This window comes from Panthera pardus, unplaced genomic scaffold (assembly GCF_024362965.1).
Source record: "Panthera pardus isolate Hobbes unplaced genomic scaffold, ASM2436296v1 HiC_scaffold_24, whole genome shotgun sequence".
Classification (NCBI taxonomy): Eukaryota; Metazoa; Chordata; class Mammalia; order Carnivora; family Felidae; genus Panthera; species Panthera pardus.
In genome coordinates, this window is record NW_026526810.1 from 62042158 (window position 1) to 62069397 (window position 27240).

Consider the following 27240-nt stretch of genomic DNA (forward strand, 5'->3'; position numbering starts at 1 on the left):
GGTCATGATCTCGCAGTTCATGAGTTTGAGCCCTGCGTTTAGCTCTGTGCTGACAGCTCGGGGCCTGGAGCCAGCTTCAGATTCTGTATCTCCCTCTCTCTCTGCCCTCCCCTACTCGCGCTCTCTCTCTCTCAAAAATAAACATTAAAAAAATTTAAAAAACAAAACCAAAAAGACAGTCTCTGATGCAGCTCTCTGGTACAACTCAAGAGCTGGACAGCAGGTAACATTTGTTATTTATAGATTTTCAACTCTGAATCCCAAGAGACTATTTCCCTCCTTCCCCAAGTAGATTTCCAGCAACTAGGGTACACTGTTACCAACTGGAAGATGGTAGACAGCAGCATCCTAGAGTGGAAAGAACACTAGCCTTGGAGCAAAGCTCATCTCTATCAGAAGCCTGGATCACTGCTTTTGGACCCTTTCTGCTCTATTTTTACCTTAACTGCACAGTGGAGATAATAATATTCTTCCCTGGGGGATGCTGGGAAGTAGGGTAACCTATGTAAAACACTTCAGTAGTGCCTAGTGCACTGATTGTGTATCTCTTTGCAGAATATCCCCCAACTCCGAACTTTACCTGTTCAGTGATCTTTCCAAGAGAACACAGTATGGTTGAGTGCTGCCTTGGAAAGCAGAGTCCTGGAATTACACCAGCTCTAGCAGCGGGACCAGTGGTGGGAAGACAGACCTGTTGTGGTGCTGATGGCCTGGTAATCGGTACATGGCATCTGAAAGCTATGCCATATGCAACACACACCCAGCCATGACGTTGTTTAGGGGGCTCAACACTGCTGGTGCCTCATAACAAACAGACCTTGTAGAGGGGAGTTCAAGGGCAGGGTGGCAGGCAGGAAGGCAACAAAATGGGCAGGACAGCAATAATCAGAAGCAGGATAATGTCCATGGAAAGGAGACGTGAAAGAGGAAAGCAGATCCCCAGCCTCAGGAGATGGAGGCAGTAGGAAGATTGCAAGACTGAAGTCCACCTCTCGGAGCTGGATGCAAAGGCAAAACTACTCCTACAGTGACAAAATTGAGTCTGAACCTAAACTGGCTCAAGTTCCTACCCCAAATTAGCTCTGTTCTTCACAATACCAGTTCTATAAGCTGTTGGTAGATTGAACAAAGAGGAAAAAAGAAAAAGAAAAAGTCTTCCTTGGCCACAAAGTTTGGCAACTTTGGATTAAACAAATATTAAATAAGTTATTTCTTTACTATAGCACTTTTCAGTCTTTAAAATACTAACATTAACAGATGAACACAGGGGAAGGGAAGCAAAAATAAGATAAAAACAGAGAGGGAGGCAAACCATAAAAGACTCTCTCTCTCTTTTTTTTTTAGAGACTCTTAAATACAGAGAACAAACTGAGTGTTGCTGGAGGGGAGGGGAGCGGGGGATGGGCTAAATGGGTGATGGGCATTAAGGAGGGCATGCATTGGGATGAGCCCTGGATGGTATATGTAAATGATGAATCACTAAATTCTATTCCTGAAACCATTATTACACTATATGTTAACTAACTTGGATTTAAATTTAAAAAAATACTAACATGAATTGTAAATCTCTAAAAGAAAGATATATGCAGTGCTGCCCAAACTTACCTGAACTCTGAATCCTTTAAGGGAGAGAAAGCCAATATTCTAAAAAAATTACTCTTATCTAGAAAGAGTAGCAGTACCAGCATAAGTCCTGGGAGATGGGGTGTGGCTCCAGCTACAGGTTGGGTGGAGAGGAGTGTGGAAGTCTGGTGGGTGCCTCGTGATCTTGGTCAGGGTGGGATGGGAGCAACAGAGCCTGAACATCTGGCAAGAGCTATCAGAGACATTAAAAAACATTGAAATAAAGATTAAGCCATACTTTTTTCTTTGCCTTTTTAAAAGATGAAAGCATGGCTCTTCATGAAACAGCATGTTATAAAACCGTATAGTCTTAGTAAGTGTAAATATAAATCAAAAAAGTCTGGAAGAGTTGAACTCAAAATGTCTATGGGAAAAATTTTTTTTTGTTTCCATGGTATGATTTATTACCTTTTTTGGGTTAGTTGCATTTTCCATTTTATACAATAATTGTCCTTCTTTTGTAATTAATTTCTAAAAATCACTTTATTACAGGAACTAATCATAAGCAAGTAGGAAATTGAATAAAACTTCTCATGCAAATTTCTGAAAGTTTAGAATTTAATTTGGCAGCTTTGGCAATACTGTTTTATTACTTGTTATATTTTTTTCCCACTGAAGCTAGCTAGCCCTGGTTGTTAGCTGGATTCATTTGAATGGACCTCTTTTAGAAAGAAACTTGTATCCATTTCCTAGGGCTCCTGTAATGAAGTATCAGAATCTGGGTGGCTTAAAACAACAGAAATAGAGTCTCCCTTAATTCTGGAGACCACAAGCCCAAAATCAAGGTGTTGCCAAAGACCATGCTCTCTGCAGGCTCTAGGGAGGAATCCTTCCTTGCCTCTTCTGAGCTTCCAGTGGCTCTGGCAATCATTGGCTTGTAGCTGCATTACTCCAGTCTCTGTCTCCATTATCACATGGACTTCTTCCCTGTTTATCTGTGTGTCTTCCTCTCTTTTTATGAGAACACGAGTCATTGGATTTAGGGCCCACCGTCATCCAATATGACCTCACCTTAACTAACTAAATCTGTGAAGACCTTATTTCCAAAAAAAGTCATGTTCTGAGTTTCCATCTAGATGGATGTGAATTTTGGGGGGACGCTATTCAATTTACTACAAGACTATAGACATAATTTAGTCCACAAACCTCCTATAGAACCATGTTGACAAGGTCCCTAGGGATGTTCACAGCAACATGTTTTGTAATAGTGACAAAAGGGAACAACCTAAATGTCCATCAACTGGAGACTGGTTAACTAAATTATCATACATCCTATCCTATGTATACTCTATAGCCTTTAAAAAAATGAGGCAAAACTGAGTGACACATATGGAAGATATCCAAGATAAGGTGAAAAAAAAAAAGTCAGTGGACAGTGTTGAGTATGTTTACATTTACACAATAAGCTCCTACAAATTAAACACCCCTCCATTTATGTTTATGTTTCAGGGGACGACTTTGCCTCCAAGTACCAAAAGGTACTTATTCAATTTTTCTGAATCCTACTTAATTCTCACATTAATTTGCTCGGGCTGCCATAATGAAATACCACAGATTGGGTGGCTTATACAACAGAAATAGATTTTCTCACAGTTCTGGAGGCTGGTCTGAGATCAAGGTGCTGGCTGATTCAATTACTGAAGACAGCCCTCTTCCTGGCCTGTAGACAGCCACCTTTTCACTATGTCTTGATATGGTGGAGTGAGATAGTGAGCTCTCTTGGGTTTCTTCTAAGGACACTAATCCCATTATGAGAGCCCCACCTTCATGACCTCATCTAACCCTAATTACCTCCCAAAGGCCCCATCTCCAAATACTATCATGTCGGTGTTAGGGCTTCAACACATGAGTTTAGGGGAAACATAAACATTCAGTGCACAATAATCTTCCTTCCAAAAAATTCAGGCCATAAAGCAGTGCTTATATCTGAACCAATTGAGGCTTTTAAAAATTAGCACATAGGAAAAAGTGCCATAAAGGACCTGCATTGGTCATTCAGATACCTGATGTAGAGACAAGTTAGCCCACATCCAAGATACCTGAAATTAATCACCAGAATGAATCCAAAGTAATCACGCTTGAAGAAGCATCCTGGGCCATCAGTAATGTATCATCATGACTCATGCTATGGTTGTCATTCTTATCCTTTAATAAGATCTGTGGGAATGGCAATCCTCCCAGTTTCCTAAGCAAGTGCTGGAGGGAAGTGCTATAATGGGAACTTGTTAAAATGTGAATTGCACAACAGCTCTCCTGAAATGAAAAAAAGGTAATTGTTAGGGAAGAATGGTATTACTAGCCAACATCTCCCAGCACTGTCTAGTTCATGTCACTGCTGACAGCGGTATTTCATGACACCCGCAGAGCCATAAACCAGAAATTAAAAAAAAAAAAAAAAAATGTAATCCACATAGAAATGACGCAGAAACCCAACTAGGAAGGTAGTATTTTACCGCTCCCCACTCCCCACCAAATTGTTTTTACACTAAAGGGGTTTGAAATTGCAAACAGACAAAATGGAGGAAAAAAGTTTCCTCTCATTAAGACTCTTACTGACACGGAATAAATCGCATCTTGAATAAAATAGTGTGAGGTGGTCCTTTTCAGAAGTGATGGATGATAGGAGAGTTAAATAACACAAATAAACTGGGGATTTGCAATTGAAACCCATTTTATGGAAGCTACCAAAAGTCTTAGGACCTTTTAGAACAGCATACTAGGGAAGCTGGTTGGACCACGGAAGAGAGCAGAACAATTATTGTACAGACATTGTTAAGTGGCATACCCCAGAATGTAAGACATTATCTATGAAAGCTTTTTTTTTTTTCCCCTTTAGAGAGATCCATTCTTGCAAATCTGGTTGTTTGAATAGAAAATTTTCAGGGTGCCTGAATGGGTCAGTCGGTTAAGTGTCTTACTTAGTTTCAGCTCAGGTCATGATCTCGCAGCTTCCTGGGTTCCAGCCCCGAATCGGGCTCTGTACTGGCAGCTCGGAGCCTGCTTGAGATCATCTCTCTCCCTCTCTCTCTGCCATTCTCCCACTCGTGCTGTCTCTTTTTCTCTCAAAATAAATAAATAAACTTAGAAAAAAATTTTTTTCTTCGGGGCACCGCCCTGGTAAAGCATGTGACTCCTGGACTGCAGGTCGTGAGTTTTGAGCCCTATGTTGGGCATGGGGCCTACTTAAAATTAAAAAAATAAATAAACAAAAATAAATAAATAAAAATATCCTTTTCAAGTTTCAATCCAAATGCAACTGCTCAGAAAATGGCATATAGTATTAGAAACAGAAAGCATCTTAGACGCCTCAAGTGGTGGTGGGGGGGCGGTGAGATTCAAAAACAAATACAAAAACTGTGTAGATAGCCCAAATATAAAGTCACTTGAGGCAACTCACAAGACCTATGGAATCATGGTGTGGGTCTTCTCAGTTTCTTTAATTAAAATCGTATTTGCTCAAAGTCACAAAAGAAGTTTAAGATTTATTTTTACAAATTGAGTATTTCCATTATTGTCTTATTCAAGGTTAGTCCAGTGGGAGGCATACAAGGAGGCTCTCAGAAACCACTGACTGTTTGCTTAAATTACTGTGTTAAGTTCAAACGTTTTAGAGCAGCAAAATGCTCTGGGTCAGTGATTCTTAGTACTTGCTACACAGTAGACCCATGCTCTACCCTAAGCAAATGAATTAGAATCTCTGGAGTGTGGCCCAGGCATCAATATTTTTAAAGAGATTCCAAGGTGATTCTCCTGTGAATCCGGGACAGAGAACCATTATGCTTCTAGGTTTGGAAATGTGTCATATTATTAACATTTATACTTTTTCTAAATCCAAAAATGGTACCTGCACAATGCAGGTAACTAGGAAGAGTATGGGAAAGCACAATTTAAAAAAATTATCTGAAATCCCATTACTCCTTTATGTGTTCATCATTTTTTCTACGTCTATGAAAGAATAATATGCAAAGTGTTTTTTTAAATGTTTTTTTTTATTTTTGAAGGAGAGAGAGAGACAGCATGAGTGGGGGAGGAGCAGAGAGAGGGAGACACAGAATCCGAAGCAGGCTCCAGGCCCTGAGCTGTCAGCACAGAGCCAGACACGGGGCTCAAACTCAGGAACCGTGAGATCATGACCTGAGCCAAAGTCGGACGCTCAACCAACTGAGCCACCCAGGCGCCACATATGCAAAATGTTTTTGAAAAAAAAAAAATGTATTTTAGAATTAGAAGTTACCCTTAGAAGTCATCTAGAAGTCCCTTATTTTAGAGATGAAGAAATTAAAGCCAAGAGTTCCTAACTCAAAGTGGAGTTCATTTGGAGTCAGGATCAGAATTTAGGTTTCCCTTGACTTTTCTTGCAAAACATAATTAGTAAAAACAAACAAACAAACAAACAAAAAAACCCTGAGTCCTCAAGTTTAAATTCAACTTGAAATTCCATTTCTATAAAGGATCTATTACTTCTCATGGTATTCTAATAATCTTAAAAAACAACAACAACAAGCAGAGCTTGTCAGGGAGTACCTTCATCTTTCTCAAGACTTCTAAAGTATTCTATGGAACAATGACTCCATAGGAAGTTAATAGGTGTGATAAGGAAAAAAAGGGGGGGCTTCTTATTTAGGTGGATGGGAAATGAAGATTCATTACTGAATCATTTCTCATGGTTTTAATATGTTATATTCATCACTCTGAGACCCTCTAGGGTGTGTGTGCAGAATATCATCTACAGTTTTCCTCAAGTGTATTTGACCTTGGAACACTTTCTCAGTTCAGTCTCATTGTTCACCTCAGTCTTCATGTTCTTTGGAGCACGTTTTAGCAAATTACACTATGAGGATTCCTAGGATAAAGGAATAAATGACCTGGACTAACCTACTGAGGCCAAAGCAACCTCGATTTGGGTTCCAGTTTAAACATTTTTATAGTAAGTGGGGGAGTACTTTAAAAGGGACGGAATATATGATTCGAATGACTAACAATGTTTTCAAAAGTGCTCCTTTACAATTTATTAAAGAAACTTGAACTCAAAAAAAGAAAAAAAAATCCATGAAAACCATTAATTGGATACAATAGATAACGTTCTAAAACGTATTCCCTTCTAGTTTTTACATTTTTTCACATAAATGTAATTATAGTATATTCAGTTCTGTATTATATTTACTTTCAATTAATTTACTCACATTCACTAAACAGTTATTCAATACATCATGTTCTAGGCAGTGGAATCAAATATAATTAACACATACCTCCTACCTTTAAGGAATTTAGGGCAGGGTGCAGCAAGAGAGGGGGTAGATATGTGCTCAGGGGATGTCAACAAACATAAATGCAATGCAGTAAGTGCTGTTACGCAGATTACAGTGGGGACAAAGAAGATTGCCCAATAGGGCCAAGACCCTTGTGAAGTCTGAGATGAATCTCAAAGGTTTATCAGAGATAAGAGATAAAGGCAGAAAAGTAGAAAAAAAGCAGGAAAGCAATCCACAAGTTGAGTCTTCCTAAGATCAGATAAATATTTTAGAATGAATTGGAAGGGGAAAAGTGTTTCTTGTTACTACCTTATTCAAACAGTCTATGAACACACGATACTTTTAAAACCAGAAAACGAAGTGGGGATGGAAATCTTCAGCGACTCCGGATCAGCATCATCTTCAAGGGTCCAAACTCTTTAATTGGCCCTTTTCAATCTTAGCTCTTGATTATATTCTCACCTCATTCCTCCTCCTCCCTCACCCCTAAGCCAACTATATCAAGTAACTTGGGAGTCAAAGAAAAAAAAGTTTAAAAATACAGTACCATTTTCAAACCACCAATTAAAACACATTATAAAGCTGGTGGAATGCAAATGGGTGCGATTTTGCTAGTGAGCATTTAAAATGAAAATTCCTTAAAAATGTGCATAGTCTTTGATCCAGCAACTGTGCTTCTAGGTATTCAACTTAAAGAAATACAACACACACAAGAATGTTCACATTCAATGGTTATAAAAGGGGTAGAAACGGGAAACAACTTAAATATCGAACATCAGGTTAAATTATATAAGTATACAACTGAACACAAAATCCAATCACTATTGTGTTTTTTTTTTTTTTTTAATTAAAAAAAATGATGCATACGTAGCGGGCACTCCATTTAACCTCAGAACCCTGGAAAGTAGGCAGATTATCCAACTTCTACATATGAAAAGGTTGAAACACAAAAGATTTAACTTGTCCAAAGTCACATAAGAAGCCAGGATTCAAAAGAAGGCCATCTGTATCTCAGGCCCACGAGCCTTCCCACTTCTACACTGCCTCCTAGCATTGGGCGGAATGAGCATAGGACTATTTACCGCGCAGGGTTAACGTGACTTCTTCAACACAAAGCTCCTGGGACATGGCGGGGATTTTCAATACTCGGAAGCTACTAAATAACTTGCTCAAGGTCACTCAACCCGTGGTGAATACAGGTTTTAACGCAGATTTGAATCTTGTCTTCCCGGGAGAGCGTAGGAGCTCAAGAAGGATTTCTAGGCTTCAATTCCTAACAGGGTCAGTAAGGACTTTCCCTCTGCAAAGCGCACCTCAGAGGTCAGGGAACACACAAAAGGCCTCTTCTGAGAGGAGGAAGCGCTCGGGGGTCGTTTTACGGAGCTAAGTACGGTCTGACCTTCACGACACCCACCTTCTGCACTTCCAAGGACTCTCTCTTCCACCCTCCGTCCGCCAATTTCCGGGTGGAAGTGACGTTTACGTTACGCGCCGGAAGCGGGCTTGAAGAGTAAGACAGAGAAGTAGCGGGTGTCGGTGGGCTTGGGTCCCGGCCCGCTTTACAGTGAGGAGCTTTGCAGCCTTGGTAGGTGGCCGTTGCCATGACGGCCCAGGGGAGCCTGGTGGCTAACCGAGGCCGGCGCTTCAAGTGGGCCATTGAACTGAGCGGGCCTGGAGGAGGCAGCAGGTGAGGAGCAGCGGCCAAGCTAGGTAACAGAGCCTTCACCCCAGTACTGCCGCAGAGGAATAGGGACTGATCTCTGAGGCACAACTCTCTGAAAAGGACGGGTGGCATAAAGACGACTCCTGGGGAGCTAGTGGCTTCTCTGCCGCGGAAGTTTCTAATGTTCAAAGGATGTTTATATGTAATAAAACATATTACATATATATGTAATATAACAAATAAACATCAAAGGATGTTTATATGTAATAGATAGAGGTCTGACTAACCCACGAGAGGGCTTGGTCTAATCTGGGTAGGTGTATCTGAGGCTCTTTGTTCCTATGATTAATAGAACAGGAAATGTGGGATTTGAAGTGTGGAAGGCTGCAGCCTTAGTTTCCTGCTTTGGTTCTTTAGGAGCCGAAGTGACCGGGGCGGTGGCCAGGGAGACTCGCTGTACCCTGTTGGCTACCTGGACAAGCAAGTGCCTGATACCAGCGTGCAGGAGACAGACCGGATTCTGGTGGAGAAGGTACAGAGGTATAGATGTCACAGTAGTTCTTAGGCCAGTCCTGACCTACACACGCACCCTCCTCTCCTAGGCAGCATATGACTGACTTACTGTAGGAGTCTTAACCCCAATATTGGTAGATAAGCTGATTGAGATTAACTTACAGTAGTAAAAGTGCTTAATAGTTGGAAAAACAAAAGGCGTTTGAACGATGTAAGAAAGTAGGTGGAAATTATCTACTGGTGCCTGTGCCTAACAGCTGAAGCCCTCCTTTTACTCTAGTTCCCTTACAACCACAACTCTAGTTCCCTGACACAACCAATGTGTCAGATATCCTTTTGGCTTTATCCTCACAACAGATGAGAAAGTTTGTTACTTATTACTATTTATTACCTTACCTATCATTCGAGTCTGAGCGACTTCATCTTCTGTCACTTTCCCCTTTGTTCTTCATTCCACTCTAGTCAGAATGGCCTCCTTGCTGCTTCTTGAATATACCTGGCAGGCTTCCATCTCAGACTTTCCTACATTTCCTGGAATACTCTTCCCCCAGATACTTTTATGACTTGCTCTCCCATCTCCTTTAGGTCTCTCAAATATTACCTTCTTAGTAGGGGCGCCTGGGTGGCTCAGTCGGTTAAGCGTCCGGCTTCGGCTCAGGTCATGATCTCACGGTCCGTGAGTTTGAGCCCCGCCTCGGGCTCTGTACTGACAGCTCAGAGCCTGGAGCCTGTTTCAGATTCTGTGTCTCCCTCTCTCTGACCCTCCCCTGTTCATGCTCTGTCTCTCCCTGTCTCAAAAATAAATAAAAACGTTAAAAAAAAAATTAAAAAAAAAATTACCTTCTTAGTGAAGCCTACTCATGGCACTCCCTATACTGTTTTCCTACTTATCCTTTCCTAATTCCTATATTTTTCCCGTATCATTCATGTATATGATAGAGTTACTTTATCAACTGTCTTTTTTATGTTGGTAAGCTCCAGGAGAGCAGATTTTTGTTTCCTGACAGCTAGAACACAACCTGGCACTTTTTTTCATCTCAGCCTTAATATTGCTCAATACCAAATGATCTTCATTTCATGAAATGCAGTGATTTTTACAACATGAAAATGACAGCTGGTATCAGTGCCTTTCTTGATAAGTATATCACTTTTCATCTTGGTACATCAAATTGTAGTATTATGAGTAACATGAAAGTATTAAAATGGCCTGATTTTGCAGGTAGATTATTATACTTTAGAACACTTCTGTTGTATGGATGGTTTGATCTTTAAACTCCAAGATAAGTGATCTTTTATGTAAGTGACACATCAGGAACTGCTTACAAATATGGCCATTTATTCTTTTAACACGAATAAGCTCAATGCATAGTGATAATATTCTTCTATTACTAGATTTACTTAATATTTTGTTTAGGATTTTTACATTTAGTTTCAGGAGTAATATCAATCTATAAACTTTTCTCATAATGTCCTTGTCAGGTTTTGGTATTTATGGGGCCCCATTTAATGAGTTGCAGAATGATCATTTTTTATTTTCTGAGAGTGTGTATAAGATTGGCTTAATTTTTTCCTAAAATGTTTAGAATTTTCCAAGGAAAACCAGCTGGGCTTAATTAAAGATTCAGTTTCTTAAACAATTTGAGGACTATTTAAAATTTCAATCTAATATATTATGCTGTTAGGTAGTTCTTCTAGGAATTTATCCATTTCCCAAAATTCATAATATGATCACTTTAATACACTGCAAGAACTATAGAGATGTTCCTCTTTTATTCACAATGTAAAATATCTCTTTTTCCTTCGTCAGGCTCTCCAGTATTGATTTTATTAATCTTCAAAAAAAATGCCTTCAGCTTTGTTTACTTAAAGAAAATTTCATTAATTTCTTTTCTCATTTTTATTTCCTTCTCATTTCTGTGGGCTTTATTCCTTTCTCTAACTTCTTGAAATAGATGCCGAGCACAATGTGGATGGAGCTAAGGAGTATTATCCTAAGAGAAATAAGTCAGAGAAAGACAAATACCATATGATTTCACTCATATATGAGATTTAAGAAACAAATGAGCAAAAGGCGGGGAGAGAGAGGTGCAAACCAAGAAACAGACTCAGAGGGGAGGTGGGTGGAGGCATGGGTTAAATAGGTGATGGGGATTTGGGTGCACTTGTGATGAGCATCTTGTATGAAGTGTTGAATTACTATAATGTACATCTGAAACTAATGTTACACTGTATGTTCACTGGAATTTAAAATAAAAGCTTTTTAAAATTTTTAAAAGAGAAATAGTTTTCTAATACGTATTTAATTTCTTCTTTGATTTGTTGATTATTTAGAATACATTTGTTAATTCTAACATGTAGGGAGTTTTGTTTTCTTTTTGTTACTGATTTTTAGCTAAATTGCATCATAAGCAAAGAACATGCTTTGTAGGATTTGGGTTCTTGTGAGCTGACACTTTCTTCATGGCTCTGCAAGTGGTCAGCTTTTCTAAGTGTCTCAAGTGTGTTTGAAAAGAAAGTGAATTCTACAGGTGTTGGGTGCAATGTTCTGTATATGTCAGTTGGGTTAAGTTAATGTCATTCAGGTCTTCTGTATCTTTTTTTTTCCTCTTTTTTATGTTTATTTTTGAGAGAGAGCATGTGAGCAGGGGAGGGGCTGAGGGAGAGGGGGACAGAGGATCTGAAGCGGGCTCCGCACTGACAGTAGAGAGCCTAGTGCGAGGCTTGAACCCATGAACCGTGAGATCATGACCCAAGCCAAAGCTGGACTCTCAACTAACTGAGCCACTTAGGCACCCCCAGGACTTCAATATCTTGATTTGTCAGTTTGTTTTTTTAGTTATTGATTGTGATGTGCTAACTCCCATCTTGTGGATTTACCTATTTCTTCAGTTGTAGATGGGACAATGATAGATGCAGAAGTACAAGAACCAAAGTAGGGAAGTCTTTCTTTTTAGTTAGATCATGGGGGGAAAATAACATCTGGAAAACCAATGGGGAAAAATATTACAAATGTTGAGGATGCCTTATCTTTAGTGGAAGAGAAAGCTTCTTGTGGCAACATGGAGAAGGGCAAAAGTGGTGGAACTGAGGAGTCGGTTCAGAAGCGCAGAATTGGGAATTGTGTTCACTTCACCTTAACATCAGTGATCTGACAAATGTGGGACGGAGGATACAGATCATCAGTTAAAACTGTGTTTGTTTTGGGGCGCCTGGGTGGCTCAGTCGGTTAGGCGGCCGACTTCGGCTCAGGTCATGATTTCACGGTCCGTGAGTTCAAGCCCTGCATCGGGCTCTGTGCTGACAGCTCGGAGCCTGGAGCCTGTTTCGGATTCTGTGTCTCCCTCTCTCTGACCCTCCCCCGTTCATGCTCTGTCTCTCTCTGTCTCAAAAATAAACGTTAAAAAAAAAAAAAAACAAAACTGTGTTTGTTTTAGCGCTGCTGGGATATCGCCTTGGGTCCCCTCAAACAGATTCCCATGAACCTCTTCATCATGTACATGGCAGGCAATACTATCTCCATCTTCCCTACTATGATGGTGTGTATGATGGCTTGGCGGCCCATTCAGGCACTTATGGCCATTTCAGCCAGTAAGTATTCTTGATATAACAACCCTTCCTTAAGTTTTAAGAATTGGAGACATATTCTTAGGTGAAACTCATGAAAATCTTTAGTACTGCTGTTGGCTAGTTGCCAGTGGGGTGGAGGGGGGCGTACAGGGAGGTGATGATAATGGTGGCAGCATGGAGGGGAGGGAACTTATCATGGTTTTTTATTCACCTTCAGTGGTCCTATTTGCTCTCTTACTTTGGGTCTATATTGTTTTAATAAATGACCTGATTCATATTGGGGAAAAAAAACTTGGTTTGTTCTCTCAACAGCTTTCAAGATGCTAGAAAGTTCAAGTCAGAAGTTTCTGCAGGGTTTGGTATATCTCATTGGAAACCTCATGGGTTTGGCACTGGCTGTTTATAAGTGCCAGTCAATGGGACTGTTGCCTACACATGCATCAGATTGGTTAGCCTTCATTGAGCCCCCTGAGGTAAGCCAAAAGAAAAGTTAAATTTGGGGCAGTTGTAAATAGTTGACCCATTTGAGGGTGGAGGATTTGAGTTGGTACTAGAGCTTATTTTTTAAGAAATAAGATTCCTTGGGAGTTTGGAAGTTGTTATTTTTTAAGGATAAAGTGAAATAGAGCCTGTGACTAAATAAAGTAACTGTACTTGATTCCAGGAGTTAGTTCAACAACCCTTCACCTTTTCTTGTTTCAGAGGATGGAGTTCAGTGGTGGTGGACTGCTTCTGTGAACCTGAGAAAGAAGTACCTGGTGCCTTTGTATCAGGATCCCATTTACAACCTTTTCATGTCCAGTGGCTCCTCCTTCACATACTAACTCTTCACATGATCACTCATGCCAACAAGAACCCAAAGCTCTCTTTTCTCCATGGTGAGGCCCAGAAAGACAAGTATGTATCACTACACACACAAAGAAACCATACTACAACCCTTGACTGAAAATAATGTAGAAAACTTTATTTATGTTTCCAGTACAGAGCAAAACAACAAATAAAACTGTAACTCTATGTAAACAAAAGAATGGCCGCTGCTAAATCGAGAACCACAGCAGCAGCTCCTTTCAATAAATTAAATGGTCGAGAACAATGCTTAAAAAAAAGTTGTACAAGTTTCCCTTAAATCTATTTTCCTTAATATTTCACTTCTATTTAACACAAGCTGGAACATAAAAATTCTGTTGGAGACATTTGTGGAAGATGTAAGAAACTAATGCTGGATTCAGATTATACATGATGAAAAGAAAAATAAACCAGACAAAAAGGGCACGTAAATATGCTTACAGTGTAATCGCTACTTTAATATCCACAATAATGGATTTTTAACACATGTAGGGGGCGTGAGGATTGGCGGGATAGTCGGGGCCACAGCCATCTGAGGCAAAGGAAGATACACAGTAATGATCTTTCCCCTGCCAAGAGGAACCTGGCATCTGTCAAGCAGATGCTGCAATTCAAGCCTCAGCTTTTAGGATAGCTTTAGAAGGCAGAGGGCCAGCATCTGGAGAATGGATATTGTCATAATCTGCCCTGGTAAATCATAGCTGAGACTTAAAAGCTGACTCTTACTCAAAAGGCAGGAAGAGGTCTTTCCTTTCTCTTCCTTCTTGAAACATAAAAGCCCCTTCCCCTAAGGTGCATTCTCTTATCAAGTTTTCAGTATTGCTTTATTTGCAGTGATTAGAAGAGACAAGACACTTTGCAGACAAACAACATAAGCAACACACGGACATGAAATGCTCTAGACGGAGATGAGTTTAAATCTGGCCTAATAACCATTTTCCCACATAATGGTGATTGTATGTTTTAAGGGCTGAAGTAGCGGCTGTATTAGTAGCCACTAACTCCGTTATCCCTTTTAAAAGATTCTTATAGAGCTCCAACCACAAAAAGCTCTTCTAAAACCTTGTTTTCTGCCCATATTTTTTCTATATGGAAAAAAAAAGATCAACTACTTTGGCCAGAGGATGTGTGTAAATGTAGAGGAATTCCTGGGTAGGCTGACCTTTAAAGACTGGGGTGTCAATATCTTGGGTCCTAAGGAACCTATTCCACTACTGTGGACTCAATTCAACAATGGAGTATTACGGTGGAAACTGTAAACAATGCTTCTACCCTCTGCAGGAAGGAGCAGGAAAAAGACTTAAAGATTGTGTCTGCTTTGCTACCCTGACTGGGTCTTGAGGTTGAAAAAAGAGCAAAGGGAACAAAATGACTCAATTTCTGAAGCCATACTGAAGAGTTTTCCTCTGCCCCGTAACAGTCAAATGAATAGTCTGCTGATACCTAGGTTTGCTTCCTCCAAATCCTATTGGGTAATCAAAAAAGAGTGGCACTATTTATCATTAATAAAGTGATTCAAAATCAGTCATGAATACAGTTAGGATAGTTTCTCTAAGTACTTATCCTATAAAAGAAATGAACATTTCACATATTTGCAATTACTACTCAAGGTGGTTTCCCTATGCTTGAAAGCCAGGTGTTTTAATGACCAGTAAACGAGCAAATAAAAAGCTAAGCTTGCACAAGTATTTCCTTGACACATTTAGAGCTTTCTGAAAACAACTGTTATAGCAGAGGACTGTTGGCTTGGATACTCTTAGTTCAGAGCCAAGTTTCTGCAGTCACAAGAATAGAATTGAGAAAAGAAAACTGCTCATATTGTGGGCATTTAGGTGAGTGCCTCAAGTCTTTGCTATGGCTTTGGAAATGAGTCCACAGGATTCTTAGTCAAAGAGAAGTTTCTTGAATCAGGCCAATGCCAATCATATGCCACTTTAGTGAAGAAGGTAGGGAGAGGAGCAGCAGCTCAATCTTTGGCACTATGGAAGGAGTATGGCTCTGGAACTTCAAATCCCATTGCTAGATTCCCCCTTTAAAAGACAGTCCAACGCTTTTAGGGAAGGATTTCAGCCAGTCTTCCTAGTGTTTGTTCCTGATTTTTGACCTATGCCTGCCTACCAACCCAGAGGGCATAAAAAAAAGGGAGAGGAGAAACTGTTGGGCACTATGCATCATCATCTAGGTTTCCTAGATAACAACTTTAATGTTTGCCCTTGTCGCATAGGTAACCACAGACTGTGTTTCAGTAGATCTTAACAGCTACCATTTGGAGTTACCTTAATTTGGCCATTTGAACACAACCTGAAAGAAAATTTTCCACTCCAACTTTAAAAAACAATTTCCAGGATAATAATGCCTGTATTACAATCTTAACCACAGAATCGATTTTGAGAACCAGCTGATATATATATGTGTGTGTGTGTACGTGTATATATACACACATATACGTATATATATACACACACATATATATATACATATATATACACCTACATATATGTGTGTGTATACACACACACACACACATATATATACATATATATACACCTACATATATGTGTGTGTATACACACACACACACACATATATATATACACCAACATAGTATATGTACTTAAACCCGGTATTTGGGGAGAATCTTATTTTGGAGGAAGAAGTAAAGGCTGCAGCCATGTGTCAGTTTTTGTATATTAGTACCCTAACAGAAAATCAGAGTCCTGGAGAACAGTGGATTCAGTAAAGAAAATTAGCTAAAAAAGGTTTTCATCTTGGTTTGCCACAGGTTATCTCCACAAGGATGTTAGGTCCCCATATACTTGGCTGTGATTTCTTTAGTATGATGAAGCTGTGTCCTCTGGCTGTTACCCCCATGGTGTCATCACTGGACCATGACTTCTGAGACTTCCCTTTAATGTTGGACCTGTACTTGCTTTCGGTCTTCAGTTGAATTTCTAGCATCCCTTTTGCCAATTCATTTTTATTGGTTTAGCTTGTTAATTCTAACTTGACTTCAACTGGGACAGACATGGCTTTTAGGACTTGACCAGTGTTCCAATGTTGAGGGAATATTTGCTTCTTCTGTAAGGATGGCAGATCATATGACAGCAAAGAGCAGAACTATTTGTACTTTTTTTGCACAAGTACTTGAGGCTCAGCCTGTCAAGAGTTCAGTGTGATGTGTACAGAACCCAGGCCTACTTGATGGGAGTAGTAGTAAAGAGCTGGCACTTCCACGAAGGATGGAAGCCTTTTAGGAAAGGTGAGGCCAAGCAGAGTCACTCAGGAGTAGATTATGAATAAATGGTGATCACTTCACTGCCACCACCTCGGACAAGGAGGACTCGCTCTAGTCCCTCGGTGAGCACTTCTAGGAACTCCATGTCTTCAGAATTTGTCAAGGAGACAAACAGGTGGGAGAAAAGCACATTTTTATAACCTGACATGATAATCTGGGTTTATCTGACTACAAACTTGCAAAATCAACATGCTTGTTTTACTTACTATATACTAAGAATTGGAGAGATCTGAACTCTGGAGTCCATTTAACCCTGTGAAATAATCCAGGAATCTAGTCCCTTTGCATATATAATACAAGATCTCTATTTGTTAGATTTTTTTCTAAACGTTACTTAAAAAAATGGAGGAAAACCACAAATAACATGTTCATACCACATAGCAAAATAAGCCAAAAAAGAAGAAAAAGTCACAACAGGGCAGCTTAGAAGACTGCTAGAGAGAACCCAAGTAATTTCTAAGTGAAGCTGCTCAAGTCAGATTTTTCTGCCAATTCTTTTTTTCTTAATCTTTTTTTGCTTAGTGGTACTGGTGCAAACGGGCCAGTCTACACCATTGCCGTTCTGAAGGGGCCCCATGAAAACAATCCTGGGATGAGGGTCTGAGGAAAAACCCTTATCTCTTTTTTCCCCTTGGAGGAGGTTCCACTCCACTGCTTCTCCCCTAACTCCATCCACAGGAGCTTTGCAAAGTGGGTAGAGCTTGAAAAGGAGAAAGGATGTGGGTACTCTGTCTCTAGGACTGTCAGAAAGGGTTCTATACCATGAAATATTAGAAGTCATGATGCAAATTTACCACCTATAAAGTCTCTTTAGGGTTCAGAGAGAACATATACACCCACCTCCCCAAAAGGAGATTACTCTCACTACTTTGTAAGAATCCTTGCCTACGACTTTTAACAGCCTTCCCTCCTCAAGAGGGAAATGTGGGCACAGACAATGACTTTTAAGGTTACCTAGTGGTCTCATCTAAGAAACAGGCTAAGATTTTCCTTACTGATAACTCCACTCTTGGAAAGGATACAGTTTTCATCACCCTCAGGGTTTCGAGGTGGCCCTGGCATATTCAACAAAACAAGCTTTGCTTCATGGGACTTGTTAACTATAACCTCATTGAGTTTCACTGCTGTATGCATCCTCCTCACATTGGACTGGTCCCTGGGCAGGTGGAAGGGAGAAATAGAGGTGGTTAAGGCAAAGAGAAAGCTAGACATACAGTTAACTTTAAAAACCTTGAGACACAGAGCTTTTTTGCAATGACTATGAATAATGCAATGAACAAATGATTTCTTTATTTTAATATTCTGGCCTGGGTTTTCTCATTCAACGTTTGCTTGTTTTATGCCGGGAACAGAACATGGTGAGGAAGAAGGGTGGTTAGCTTGTGTACAATGTTAACTGGTAGCTGGTATGCAGAGGGAAATAACAGAGATGGCTGGATTTGGTGTGGAATGAACAGACTTTATCCTGTGTATCCAGGCAAAGTCACATGTGTGCCACTGACTGGGATACCATGTTATGTGAAAAGCTTGTGAGTTGGAAAACTTACGGACGCATGTTAAGCAGGTCCTGGAATCCTTCCATCGACTTGGCCTTTTGTCCCCGGGATGCCATGTACTTGTCTTTTGTCCAAGTCATGTGCACCTTCTCCTGATAGGTTTCTGTCTCTTCATCCTCATCAGAGCCAATGCTGGTCAATCGCAGCATTGAGTTCCGGTCTTTCACCAACTGTGCCTGAGGAGGGCCCAACACAGCTATGACCTCTATACCCAAATCTCTCTCATGCTTCAGCTTCACTTATTTTCAAACAATAATGTAGGGTTACAGTGGAAGAACTGATAAAGTGGGAAGGAAAGAATCTGTCATCCTAGGAGAACAATAGAGGATCATCCCTTTCAGTGACAGACTTCACAGGGCCAGGATTCATTGAATCCAGGAAGGTCTCACCTCTCTGTCCCGCTCGGTTTTGGACAGTCGCATGTGCCGGAGCATCTGGGATCTCTGCTCCATCATCAGGGTGCGCTCATAAGTATAAGCTGAAATGTCACTGTCATGCTGCCACGCATCACACGCAGCATAGGCAATAAGCACAAAGGAGAAACAAGGATCAGCCATACGTTTTCTTTTCCACTCACTAAACCAGAGAAAGTATCACAACATCAACCTAAGTTTCACTCCTGTTTTGTCCAGGCACTGAGCTATGTAATTTTATGGACTGTAGATCAAATATAGAAGCCCTGAGAGTCTTCCATAAGCTAACCATTACATATGTTTCCAAAGCACAAACTCTACTTTAAAAAAATTTTTTTTTACTGCCAGGTTATTAAAGCAAAACAAAACAAAAAGCTATGTGTGACTTTACCACGCGTATATAAATTAAAATTAAAAAAAACCTGTATTAAGCAGACAAGAATCTGGCCAAAATACAAAGAATGTGTCACAACCAAGAAAGCAAAAATTAAAAACACCACCAAATACACATCACATACATAGTCTACTTCTCTCGATCACTATATTAGGGGTTTGTTGGAACTAAGGGATTAATTCACATTTGCAGCTGAACAAGTTCCCAAACCAGAAAAAGCTCTAGGAAGACAGGGTAGGAAGTGGGGGAAGGGTGGTCTTTGTGATCTCAAACCCTTTCTCACCATCTCCACCACCTCCACCTCTGCCTCAATGCGCAGGTGATAGAGGAAGGTGGCCAGGTCCTTCTTCATCTGAATACTATTGTCTTCTAACTGGGCTACTGTGAAGATCCGTATGCTGCATTTTCGCCACACCTGAGAAATTACCGTACAGAAATGAAAGTGAGAGGCAAGAAGGCAAAAAAAAAAAAGAATTATTTCCTAAAATGCAAGCCATTTTTTGTTTTAGACAACCTTGCTGTAGTATCAGGGTATTTGTTTCCAGTTTCTTACTTGCTAAATTATGGTACTGGGGCAAAAGCTTGACTAAGAAACACATTTAAAACATTTTAAAGAAGTTCTTAATTTCCTAACAAGAAAAAAACTGGCAAAAGATGATATATGATACCTTAAGAGGGTGCTGTATTCAGGTAGAATACTGATGGTACCACAGAGACTATAATAGCTAACTATTTTTTTTTAAGTTTTTTTTTTTTGAATGTTTATTTTTGAAGGGAGAGAGAGAGAGAGAGAGAGAGAGAGAGAGAGAGAGAGAGAGAGAGAGCGCATGAGCAGGGGAGGAGCAGAGAGAAAGAGAGACACAGAATCCATAGTGGGCTCCAGGCTCTGAGCTGTTAGCATCGAGCCTGACGCAGGGCTCGAACTCTCCGTGAAATCATGACCTGGGCCAAAGTTGGACGCTTAACTGACTGAACCACTCAGGCGCCCCTTACTATTTTTAATTTCAGTTTAATTAGTCTTACCAAAGGATGAGCATATCTATAATGTTTATTTTTTTATTTTTGAGAGAGAGAAAAAAAGTGCAAGTGGGGGAAGGGCAGAGAGAGGGGGACAGAGGATCCGAAGCGGGCTCCGCACTGACAGCAGAGAGCCCCATGTGGGCCCCCAACTCACAGTGAGATCGTGACCTAAGCCGAAGTTGGATGCTTAACTGCCTGAGCCACCCAGTCTCCCTGAGCATGTATATGAGATACACACACACACCCATACACCTGTATGTAGGTTTCCAGTATTTGAGAGACTTTGGTATTTTTTTTTTTTTTTTAACAGATGTGTTCATTTGTTAATGTTTTTCCGGCGGCTCATATAGAACTTTATTAATTTGCTGAATTTCATGTGGAAATAGGTAGGTACCAACTACAAAACCATTTCTCATAAGGTTGAAACTGGGATCATGGGAAAGCTAAGAATAATCCCCAACTCTTCTGATCCTAAGCCCCAACACTATAGAATCAAAGAGGAAGGATCTGTCTAGTGAACTAGGACAAAACTTAATTAAGGGAGATAGACTTTTTTCAAAAAGTGTCTAAAATACCTTGTGCTGTTTAAGTAGGAATGGTAAGAGCATGAGCATCCCCCCATCATGCACAATCCACCACACATCAATGTTGCCCTCAGAAAACTGCTCCACGTTGCTGGGAAAGAAGGAGATGTTTTTAGCTACCAGCAGGGCCAGATGGGCAGCAGTTGTCACTCGAACTGTGCCTAGGGAGAAAACAGAATCAGGATCAACAGAGAGGCCTGCCTTGCTTCCCACCATGTCAGATTGCCTATTTATTTTGAGAGAGAGAGAGAGCAAGAGAGAGAGCACAGGGGAGGGGCAGAGAGGGAGAGAGAGAATCCTAAGCAGGCTTTGAGCTACCAGTGCAGAGCCTGACATGGGGCCTGATCTAATGAACTATGAGATCATGACCTGAGCCAAAATCAAGAGTCAGCTGCTTAACTGACTGAGCCACCCAAGTGCCCCAAGGATAATGCTTTTTTTTTACACTTTTTTTTTTAAGTTTATTTATTTTGAGAGAGAAAGAGCACGAGTGGGGGAGGGGCAGAGAGAGAGGGAGAGAGAGAATCCCAAGCAGGCTCCGAACTCTCAGCACAAAGCCTGACATGGGGCTTGATCCCACGAACCATGAGATCATGACCTGAACTGCAACCAAGAGGTGGACACTTAACTGACTAAGCGAAGCAGGTGCCCTTACTTTTTTTTTTTTTTTTACACTTCTTTAAGCAAGGTGTTCTGTTTACATAGTAGGTTATACCTCATTGAGCAACAAGAATCATTGAGAAAAACCTGAATAACACAATTAGATTCAGAACCATGATTTATGTTACTAGATATATTCTGATCACTACATTTCTGGGGAGGAGGCAGGACATGTGAATTTTGGAGATTTTGATTAAAGACGATCCTTCCAATTCCTGTGAGAATGTCAATGACAGGAGATCGTAAGTGAAAATATGGCAATTTCAGTAATAACTCCTAACATAATACATGACAGAGATAAACAATTCATGAACATAAGGTAAAGGTGGAGGGGTGAGTAGCGTAAGGTTATTACTGTTAGCAGTCATTTACGTGCCCTTATAATACTCTGCTTCAACAATGGCACAGTCTCCACTTTAGGAGGCTATGGGGTGGGGTTAAGGTAACAGGGATATAGGTCTATCCCCTCCTTTGGGCCCTCAGGATAAAATGAAAAGTGTTCTGTACCAATAAAAGTCTTCCAAGCTCGAGCGTCTTCACTCTGGCGCCAGCCATTAGGCCATCCCATCACCACGGTGTTGTGCTTCATGCCCCCAAGGCCACATGACTGGATGAGGTGGGAAATGCCCTCTCTCAGCTTGGCCGCCACCACCAGCTGGCAGAACCCTTTCACCTTCTCTGCCTCCATTAGATGTTTTATGGTCTGGAAAAGAGAACCTCAACACTGAATTGCTTCACGCTGAACCTTTTTTTTTTTTAATTACTCTTCTCCTTATTATATTCTCCTCCTCTTTAACAAACTCTGCATCAGACCATATCTCCTACAGAAAAGTCCAAAAAGTTAAAATTAATCCGATGGAATTTCATTATCCTTTGCCTTTTTCTCTAAATGCTTACTACATATACTGCTGGTTGACTATAGGGAGTTTCTGCTTTTTCCTTCTCCGTAACATACAAGACAAATCAAGAACAGGGGTCTTCACAAAGCGAATATTCAATATTATTTCTTAACCGACTAGGGTGAGTGTAAACATGATCTCCTTCTTTCCTCAATTGCCATGATACCCTGACTCATATTACTAGAAATTCAATCTGATGATTCAGTTTCACTTAAGAATTTTGTTTTCTTTTCAGGTATGTTTTCTTTTTGGTTTCTCCTATTTCTGTATCTTTTTTGATATTTTAAAAATGATTATTGATGACACTTGTCTTTGCTTTACTATTATTTATTCAGGCCAATTTGGAGATAATATTTCATTTACTTTTACTCTGCTCTCCCGGTGGAAAGGTGAAGGGAATAATGGTGCAGAAAGAAGAAATGATTTTCCCAAAGGCACAGATTACATCAGTGGTGTAGCTAGCTAGGGTAATATAAGCAAGGTCTCTTGATTTCCAATCCTGTGCTTTTTATTTATATTTATCATCCTGGACTAATGCTTCTTCATTATTTCTAGTTTTTAGGGTTTCCAAGTATTCCAAAATGCAACCCAGTAAAATTTTTGAAATGTAATTGAACATCTGTCCGAACAGGGTTGGTTCTATCAATTATAATAAGCATTAGAGTGAAAACTGCTTTCTTCTTTAAGGAGAGCTAATACTTGGCAGTTAATCAGAAGTAAAGCAAAGGAATCTTGCTCACAATACCATGTAGACTGCTAAGGAGGAAAAAAAGTTGTTTACCGCTCTTCGTTGTCACCAGAACCATCTCCACAGTTCAAGGGACAGACTTATTTAAAGGACCTCTCTGAGGCCTAACTCAACCAATGTTTGGAAACAGTGCTCAGCCTTAATAATCTTAAGAGTTTAGTAGTGCTTTTTATTTTTAAATGTTTGTTTATTTTGAAGGGGGGAGGGGCAGAGAGAGAGAAAGAGGGAGAGAGAGAATCCTAAGCAGGCTCCATGCTGTCAGCACAGAGCCCGATGATCTCATGAACCCTGAGATCACGACCTGAGCCAAAATCAAGAGCTGGATGCTTAACTGACTGAACCACCAGGCGCCCCAGTAATGCTCTCTAAATGGAAAGAATAAATTACTGTTTTCTGGTTCATCTTATTATTTGGGAGAATATGATTGTTCGAAAGCAAGCACCAAGAAGGAAACAACCTGGATCACTCAGGAAAGGGATTAATTTAGAAATACAACATCTTATAACTTTACATCACAAAACCATAAGCTACATTCCACTAAGTCAGTAGGCCTTGACTCTTTCTTACCTGCTCAGCAGCTAGAGCTTCCCCATAGTTCTCCAGGAAGTTCCCCACGATAACAGAGCCCACAATAGTGAGGCCCTTTCCTGCTTTAAGCTGTGAAGCAAAGGTGAGGAGGCGAGGATGCTTGACGTGTAAGTCTTCATCTAGTTTCAGCAATACAAGCAACTGAGGCCTGTAAAGAGGTTGGCAGGAGGGGGGTGGGGAAGGAGAAAAGACTTTCAGTTTGGGGAACAGAATGAGGATTCTAGCATTTACTTGAGGAGATCTGGATAAAACATGTAACTGGGCAGAAGGGAGAGATTAAAGGAAAGGAAAGGACAGGATGAGGGTATAGTGATTTTGAATCCTCCCAGTATCACTGCAGATTGATCAATCTGCAACAAACAATAAAAATGGTAGAAGTCTAGATCAGACACCACAAGAAGAAAAGGGAATCAAGATGAAGGATTTGGAATTGTTCAAAACAGATATATTACACCAGTTCTCTGAGCCGCCTCAATTCCTTTTCCTGTCATCCTGAAGCGCACGGTTGGGTGTGTTAACCATGTGCCAAACACCGCACCACTAGGCTCTGTTGCTTTCTTTACCTCCAGTTTTTAGTGTGTGGAGGTCCTTCCTCCAGCCGAAGCAAAGCAAATCGGGCTGCACTGAGGGACAGCCCACGGATTCCATCACCCCATTCTTTCTCCGCTCTGGGAGAAAAAAAGAAAAGAGTAGAGACAGATTTAGACTACAGGAAGTACAATTTCAAAACATAAAGTTTATTTTTTCTTTATCTAAAAGTAACATATGCACAAGACAGAAAATTAAAACTCATATTAACTAAATGCTCTTTATTAACATAATGAACCCGCTATAAGCAGATCCGCACTGCCCTTCAGTGATGGACTGCACTGCACAATAAATAGTTCAAAATAAAGGCTGGAAGGATCACTCATTTGTCCTTCTATGTACCTGTTAAAAGCAATAATGTAAAACAGCAATTTGGAGAATAAAATGACTGCAGACCCAAAGTTCAATTTACTCTGAAAATAATGGAGAGAAGGCGAAACTCAATGTAATCTTCTGAACCAGAGTGTTATTTACTCCTAATTTTTGGAAACTGTTACTGAAGTCTTAGTTGTTACAGTTTTTCAGAATTAACTTCTTTTTCATTTCAAAAACAATACCTTGACTGAGGCGATAAGCAAAAATATTTATATTTGTGTTATACTTTCATACTTATCATTATTATTTCGACATGTCCTTTTAGTCATTTTTTTTCACTGATCTGTTCATATTTTCTCAATAGGTTCCCCTTGTTGTATCTGTAAGCTTGTGTCTTGTAAGACGGCTAGGAGAGTCGGGGATACAAAATTTAGTTACAGACGAATGAGGTTATCTGGATCCTTAACGCAATTTCCATTGGGCTGGCTCTAACCAAACTAGTTGGTGTGGATACTTTTATCAGTAATCAAGGTCACATCCACAAACTCACCCTTGGTACTCGATGTACTTGTAGATCATACCAGCTATCACCATAGCTACAATAGCGTAATACCAGGAAGAAATGAACATCAGAGCCAGACAGATACTCATTCCCATGAAAGAGAGGGCCCTAGAAAATTAAAAACAAAAACACAAACGAAAAAAGTGCTTTCCTAAGCAACTAAAAAAGAAGCCTATGCTAGAGGTGCTTCTCAAACTGGTGAGAAATTGTTATTAATTTTTTAATTCTAATATATTGCAGAGTGAACTTTTGTAAAATCCAATAAAAAGGATTTGTTAGAAAAATTACTATATGCCTGGATGCTATGACAATGTCAAATTGCTATAAAAGTTTCTAAATGATTTTTCTCAATTTTTATAGTTGTTTTATCATGGCCTGTGCTGAGGCCCAAACCATCCTTTGTGCTGATGTGTCCCATTGCTGGAAAAACATATAAATAACCATGATTCAACAAAAGTTATCTGTAGTTGTGAGGATAATTAATACCTAGTAGGTGAAACAGGGAGGGGCATATAGTCAGAATTATTAACGTGATGATCTCTAAAAAAAGTATTTCATGTAGATATTTCATGTGGATATTGATCTTTACCTTATGAATGTTTATTAGCATACGTGTAGAACCCACTGAAGGAAAGCTGGTGTTAGTTTTCTTACTTTACGTAAGAGAAACATGGCAGAGAATGATAAAATGCTTGTTTTAAGCAAATAGATTAGGTGAACAATCATGTTTATTGCAGTTCTTCTGTGTATAGAATGAACTTCTTAGCTCTATGATGAATCTCAAAGAATGAGCAGGAGAGCTCAATCTGGAAAGATTAGGCTCCAGTAAAAACAGGATAAAGAGAAAACAAAAGCAAAATAGCAACACAAAAAAGTTCACAGTGAACTTTTGATTAAGGTTAAAGCTAGAAATTGGATTAGAGGCGATAAAATCAGTGAGGATCTAATTTTCTGCCAGATAAAGGTCACATTACTGCTCATCACTGGTAAGTAAAGCCAGGAAAGGGTCAAAGAAAAAGCAAAGAGGAATGTAGCAACAGGTCCATATGGGACCTATTAGAGAACCTTTAGCCATGACAGAAAAGAAATGAGGAAGAGATGGGATGGCAGCGAAAAGCGTAATGACTCCTTTAGGACTGAGGAGATGCCAACACAGCAGTAGCGGCTGTAGTGACGTTTCCACTGAGAGTTTCACCACGTAGCAGGCACTGTGCTGAGCACTTCAGATCATCTCAAAGCAACCCTGTGGGATACGTAATACCATCAGTCCCATTCTACAAATGAATAAACTTGAATTCTGTGTGGTTATGTGCTTTGTTAAAAGTTACAAAGCTATGAAACAGTAGAGCTGACATTAAGCTAAGGTCATCTGACTCTACAGCTCGTGCTCTTACCTGCTAAATGAAACTGTCAAAAGAGAGTTTGAGAATGAAAATGGATGACAGTATGAGAATAAAGATAGAAAGGGATGAAGTCCAGTGCTTAGCTAAGAGGTAAACAGAAAACAGATCTGCAAAGGGTAGGTTGGTTTAACCTGAAGAATGCAGCAGGCTGGAAATATTTATTTCATAGTTTTGATCTTTATCCTCAAGTGGGTGTTAGAAGTTATAAAGTGACCTATGAAGAAAACATGGTAGGATGGTGGAAATTCAGGTAAGCACTGCAAGTCGCAACAGTATGGAATGGCTGACCAAGAAAAATTATATTGACAACCCAGAATCTCCTAGTTTCCTAGTTCAATGATGGGTTCTCTCCAAATGTGGGAAAGAAGAAGAAAAAGAGCAGACTTACCAGTGGTAGTAGCGAAACCGGGGTCTCCAGTTGGGTGTTCGAAGTAATGTTTGCAAGGCACATGCCAAGTTCACAAAGAGGTAACACATGAGGAAAAACCTGGCAGATTAAACAAAGTAAGAGGCATGAATATTACTGTAAAATGATTCTTCAAGGGTTATTTTACTTTTTTGAGTTTATTTATTAATTTTTGAGACAGAGAGGGAGACAAGAGAATCCCAAGAAGGCTCCATGCTGTCAGCATGAAGCCCAATGTGGGGCTGGAACCTATGAACTGTGAGATCAGAACCTAAGCCAAAACCAAGAGTCAGATGCTCAACTGACGAAGCCACTGGGCGTTATTTTAAATGGAGACCTGTGTTG

At 40.1% G+C, this 27240-nt stretch overlaps 3 protein-coding genes across 10 annotated transcripts in view; 1 reads left to right on the top strand and 2 right to left on the bottom strand.

Moving 5' to 3' along the window:
- The window catches only part of KATNBL1 (katanin regulatory subunit B1 like 1), a 62376-nt gene extending 54055 nt beyond the window's left edge, over nt 1–8321 (bottom strand). Inside the window, exons 1-3 of one of the 2 annotated variants that reach the window (XM_019435311.2) lie at nt 8290–8321; nt 3677–3876; nt 1606–1816 (exon numbers count right to left, since the gene is read on the bottom strand). The gene's annotated coding sequence lies outside the window, so the exon portion shown is untranslated. The remainder of the gene's footprint in view (nt 1–1605; nt 1817–3676; nt 3877–8289) is intronic. The other variant, XM_019435312.2, reaches the window with a different exon arrangement.
- Nucleotides 8322–8353: 32 nt separating this feature from the next.
- On the top strand, nt 8354–13896 carry EMC4 (ER membrane protein complex subunit 4). 4 transcript variants are annotated; one of them, XM_019435314.2, is made up of 5 exons: nt 8356–8562; nt 8956–9070; nt 12486–12639; nt 12931–13091; nt 13321–13896. In XM_019435314.2, the coding sequence occupies exons 1-5, from the start codon at nt 8477–8479 to the stop codon at nt 13354–13356; spliced, it is 552 nt and encodes a 183-aa protein (XP_019290859.1). In that variant the 5' UTR covers nt 8356–8476; the 3' UTR covers nt 13357–13896. The 4 variants fall into 4 exon arrangements, with proteins under 4 accessions (XP_019290860.1, XP_019290859.1, XP_053745191.1 ...); XM_019435315.2 differs by lacking the exon at nt 12931–13091 and having other exon boundaries at nt 8354–8562; XM_053889216.1 differs by lacking the exon at nt 8956–9070 and having other exon boundaries at nt 8376–8562.
- A 2141-nt stretch (nt 13897–16037) lies between these two features.
- SLC12A6 (solute carrier family 12 member 6) overlaps nt 16038–27240 on the bottom strand; it is an 85898-nt gene continuing 74695 nt past the window's right edge. For 3 of the 4 annotated variants that reach the window (XM_019435307.2, XM_019435306.2, XM_019435308.2), the window contains 11 exons: nt 26878–26976; nt 25075–25194; nt 24185–24289; nt 23601–23769; nt 21894–22089; nt 20718–20887; nt 19406–19537; nt 18705–18812; nt 18307–18491; nt 17782–17915; nt 16038–16846 (listed from right to left, as the gene is read on the bottom strand). In XM_019435307.2, coding sequence (XP_019290852.1) covers nt 16755–16846; nt 17782–17915; nt 18307–18491; nt 18705–18812; nt 19406–19537; nt 20718–20887; nt 21894–22089; nt 23601–23769; nt 24185–24289; nt 25075–25194; nt 26878–26976 — 1510 coding nt within the window. In that variant the 3' untranslated portion in view covers nt 16038–16754. Of the gene's footprint in view, nt 16847–17781; nt 17916–18306; nt 18492–18704; nt 18813–19405; nt 19538–20717; nt 20888–21893; nt 22090–23600; nt 23770–24184; nt 24290–25074; nt 25195–26877; nt 26977–27240 lie in introns of those variants that run through there. The other variant, XR_002076336.2, reaches the window with a different exon arrangement.

Excerpts from the sequence above, each read along its gene's own strand:
- EMC4 (XM_019435314.2), top strand. The coding sequence starts at position 8,477 with ATGACGGCCCAGGGGAGCCTGGTGGCTAACCGAGGCCGGCGCTTCAAG. Across the intron at positions 8,563-8,955 it reads GGGCCTGGAGGAGGCAGCAG|GAGCCGAAGTGACCGGGGCG; the intron begins GTGAGGAGCAGC and ends TTGGTTCTTTAG. Across the intron at positions 13,092-13,320 it reads CCTTCATTGAGCCCCCTGAG|AGGATGGAGTTCAGTGGTGG; the intron begins GTAAGCCAAAAG and ends TTCTTGTTTCAG.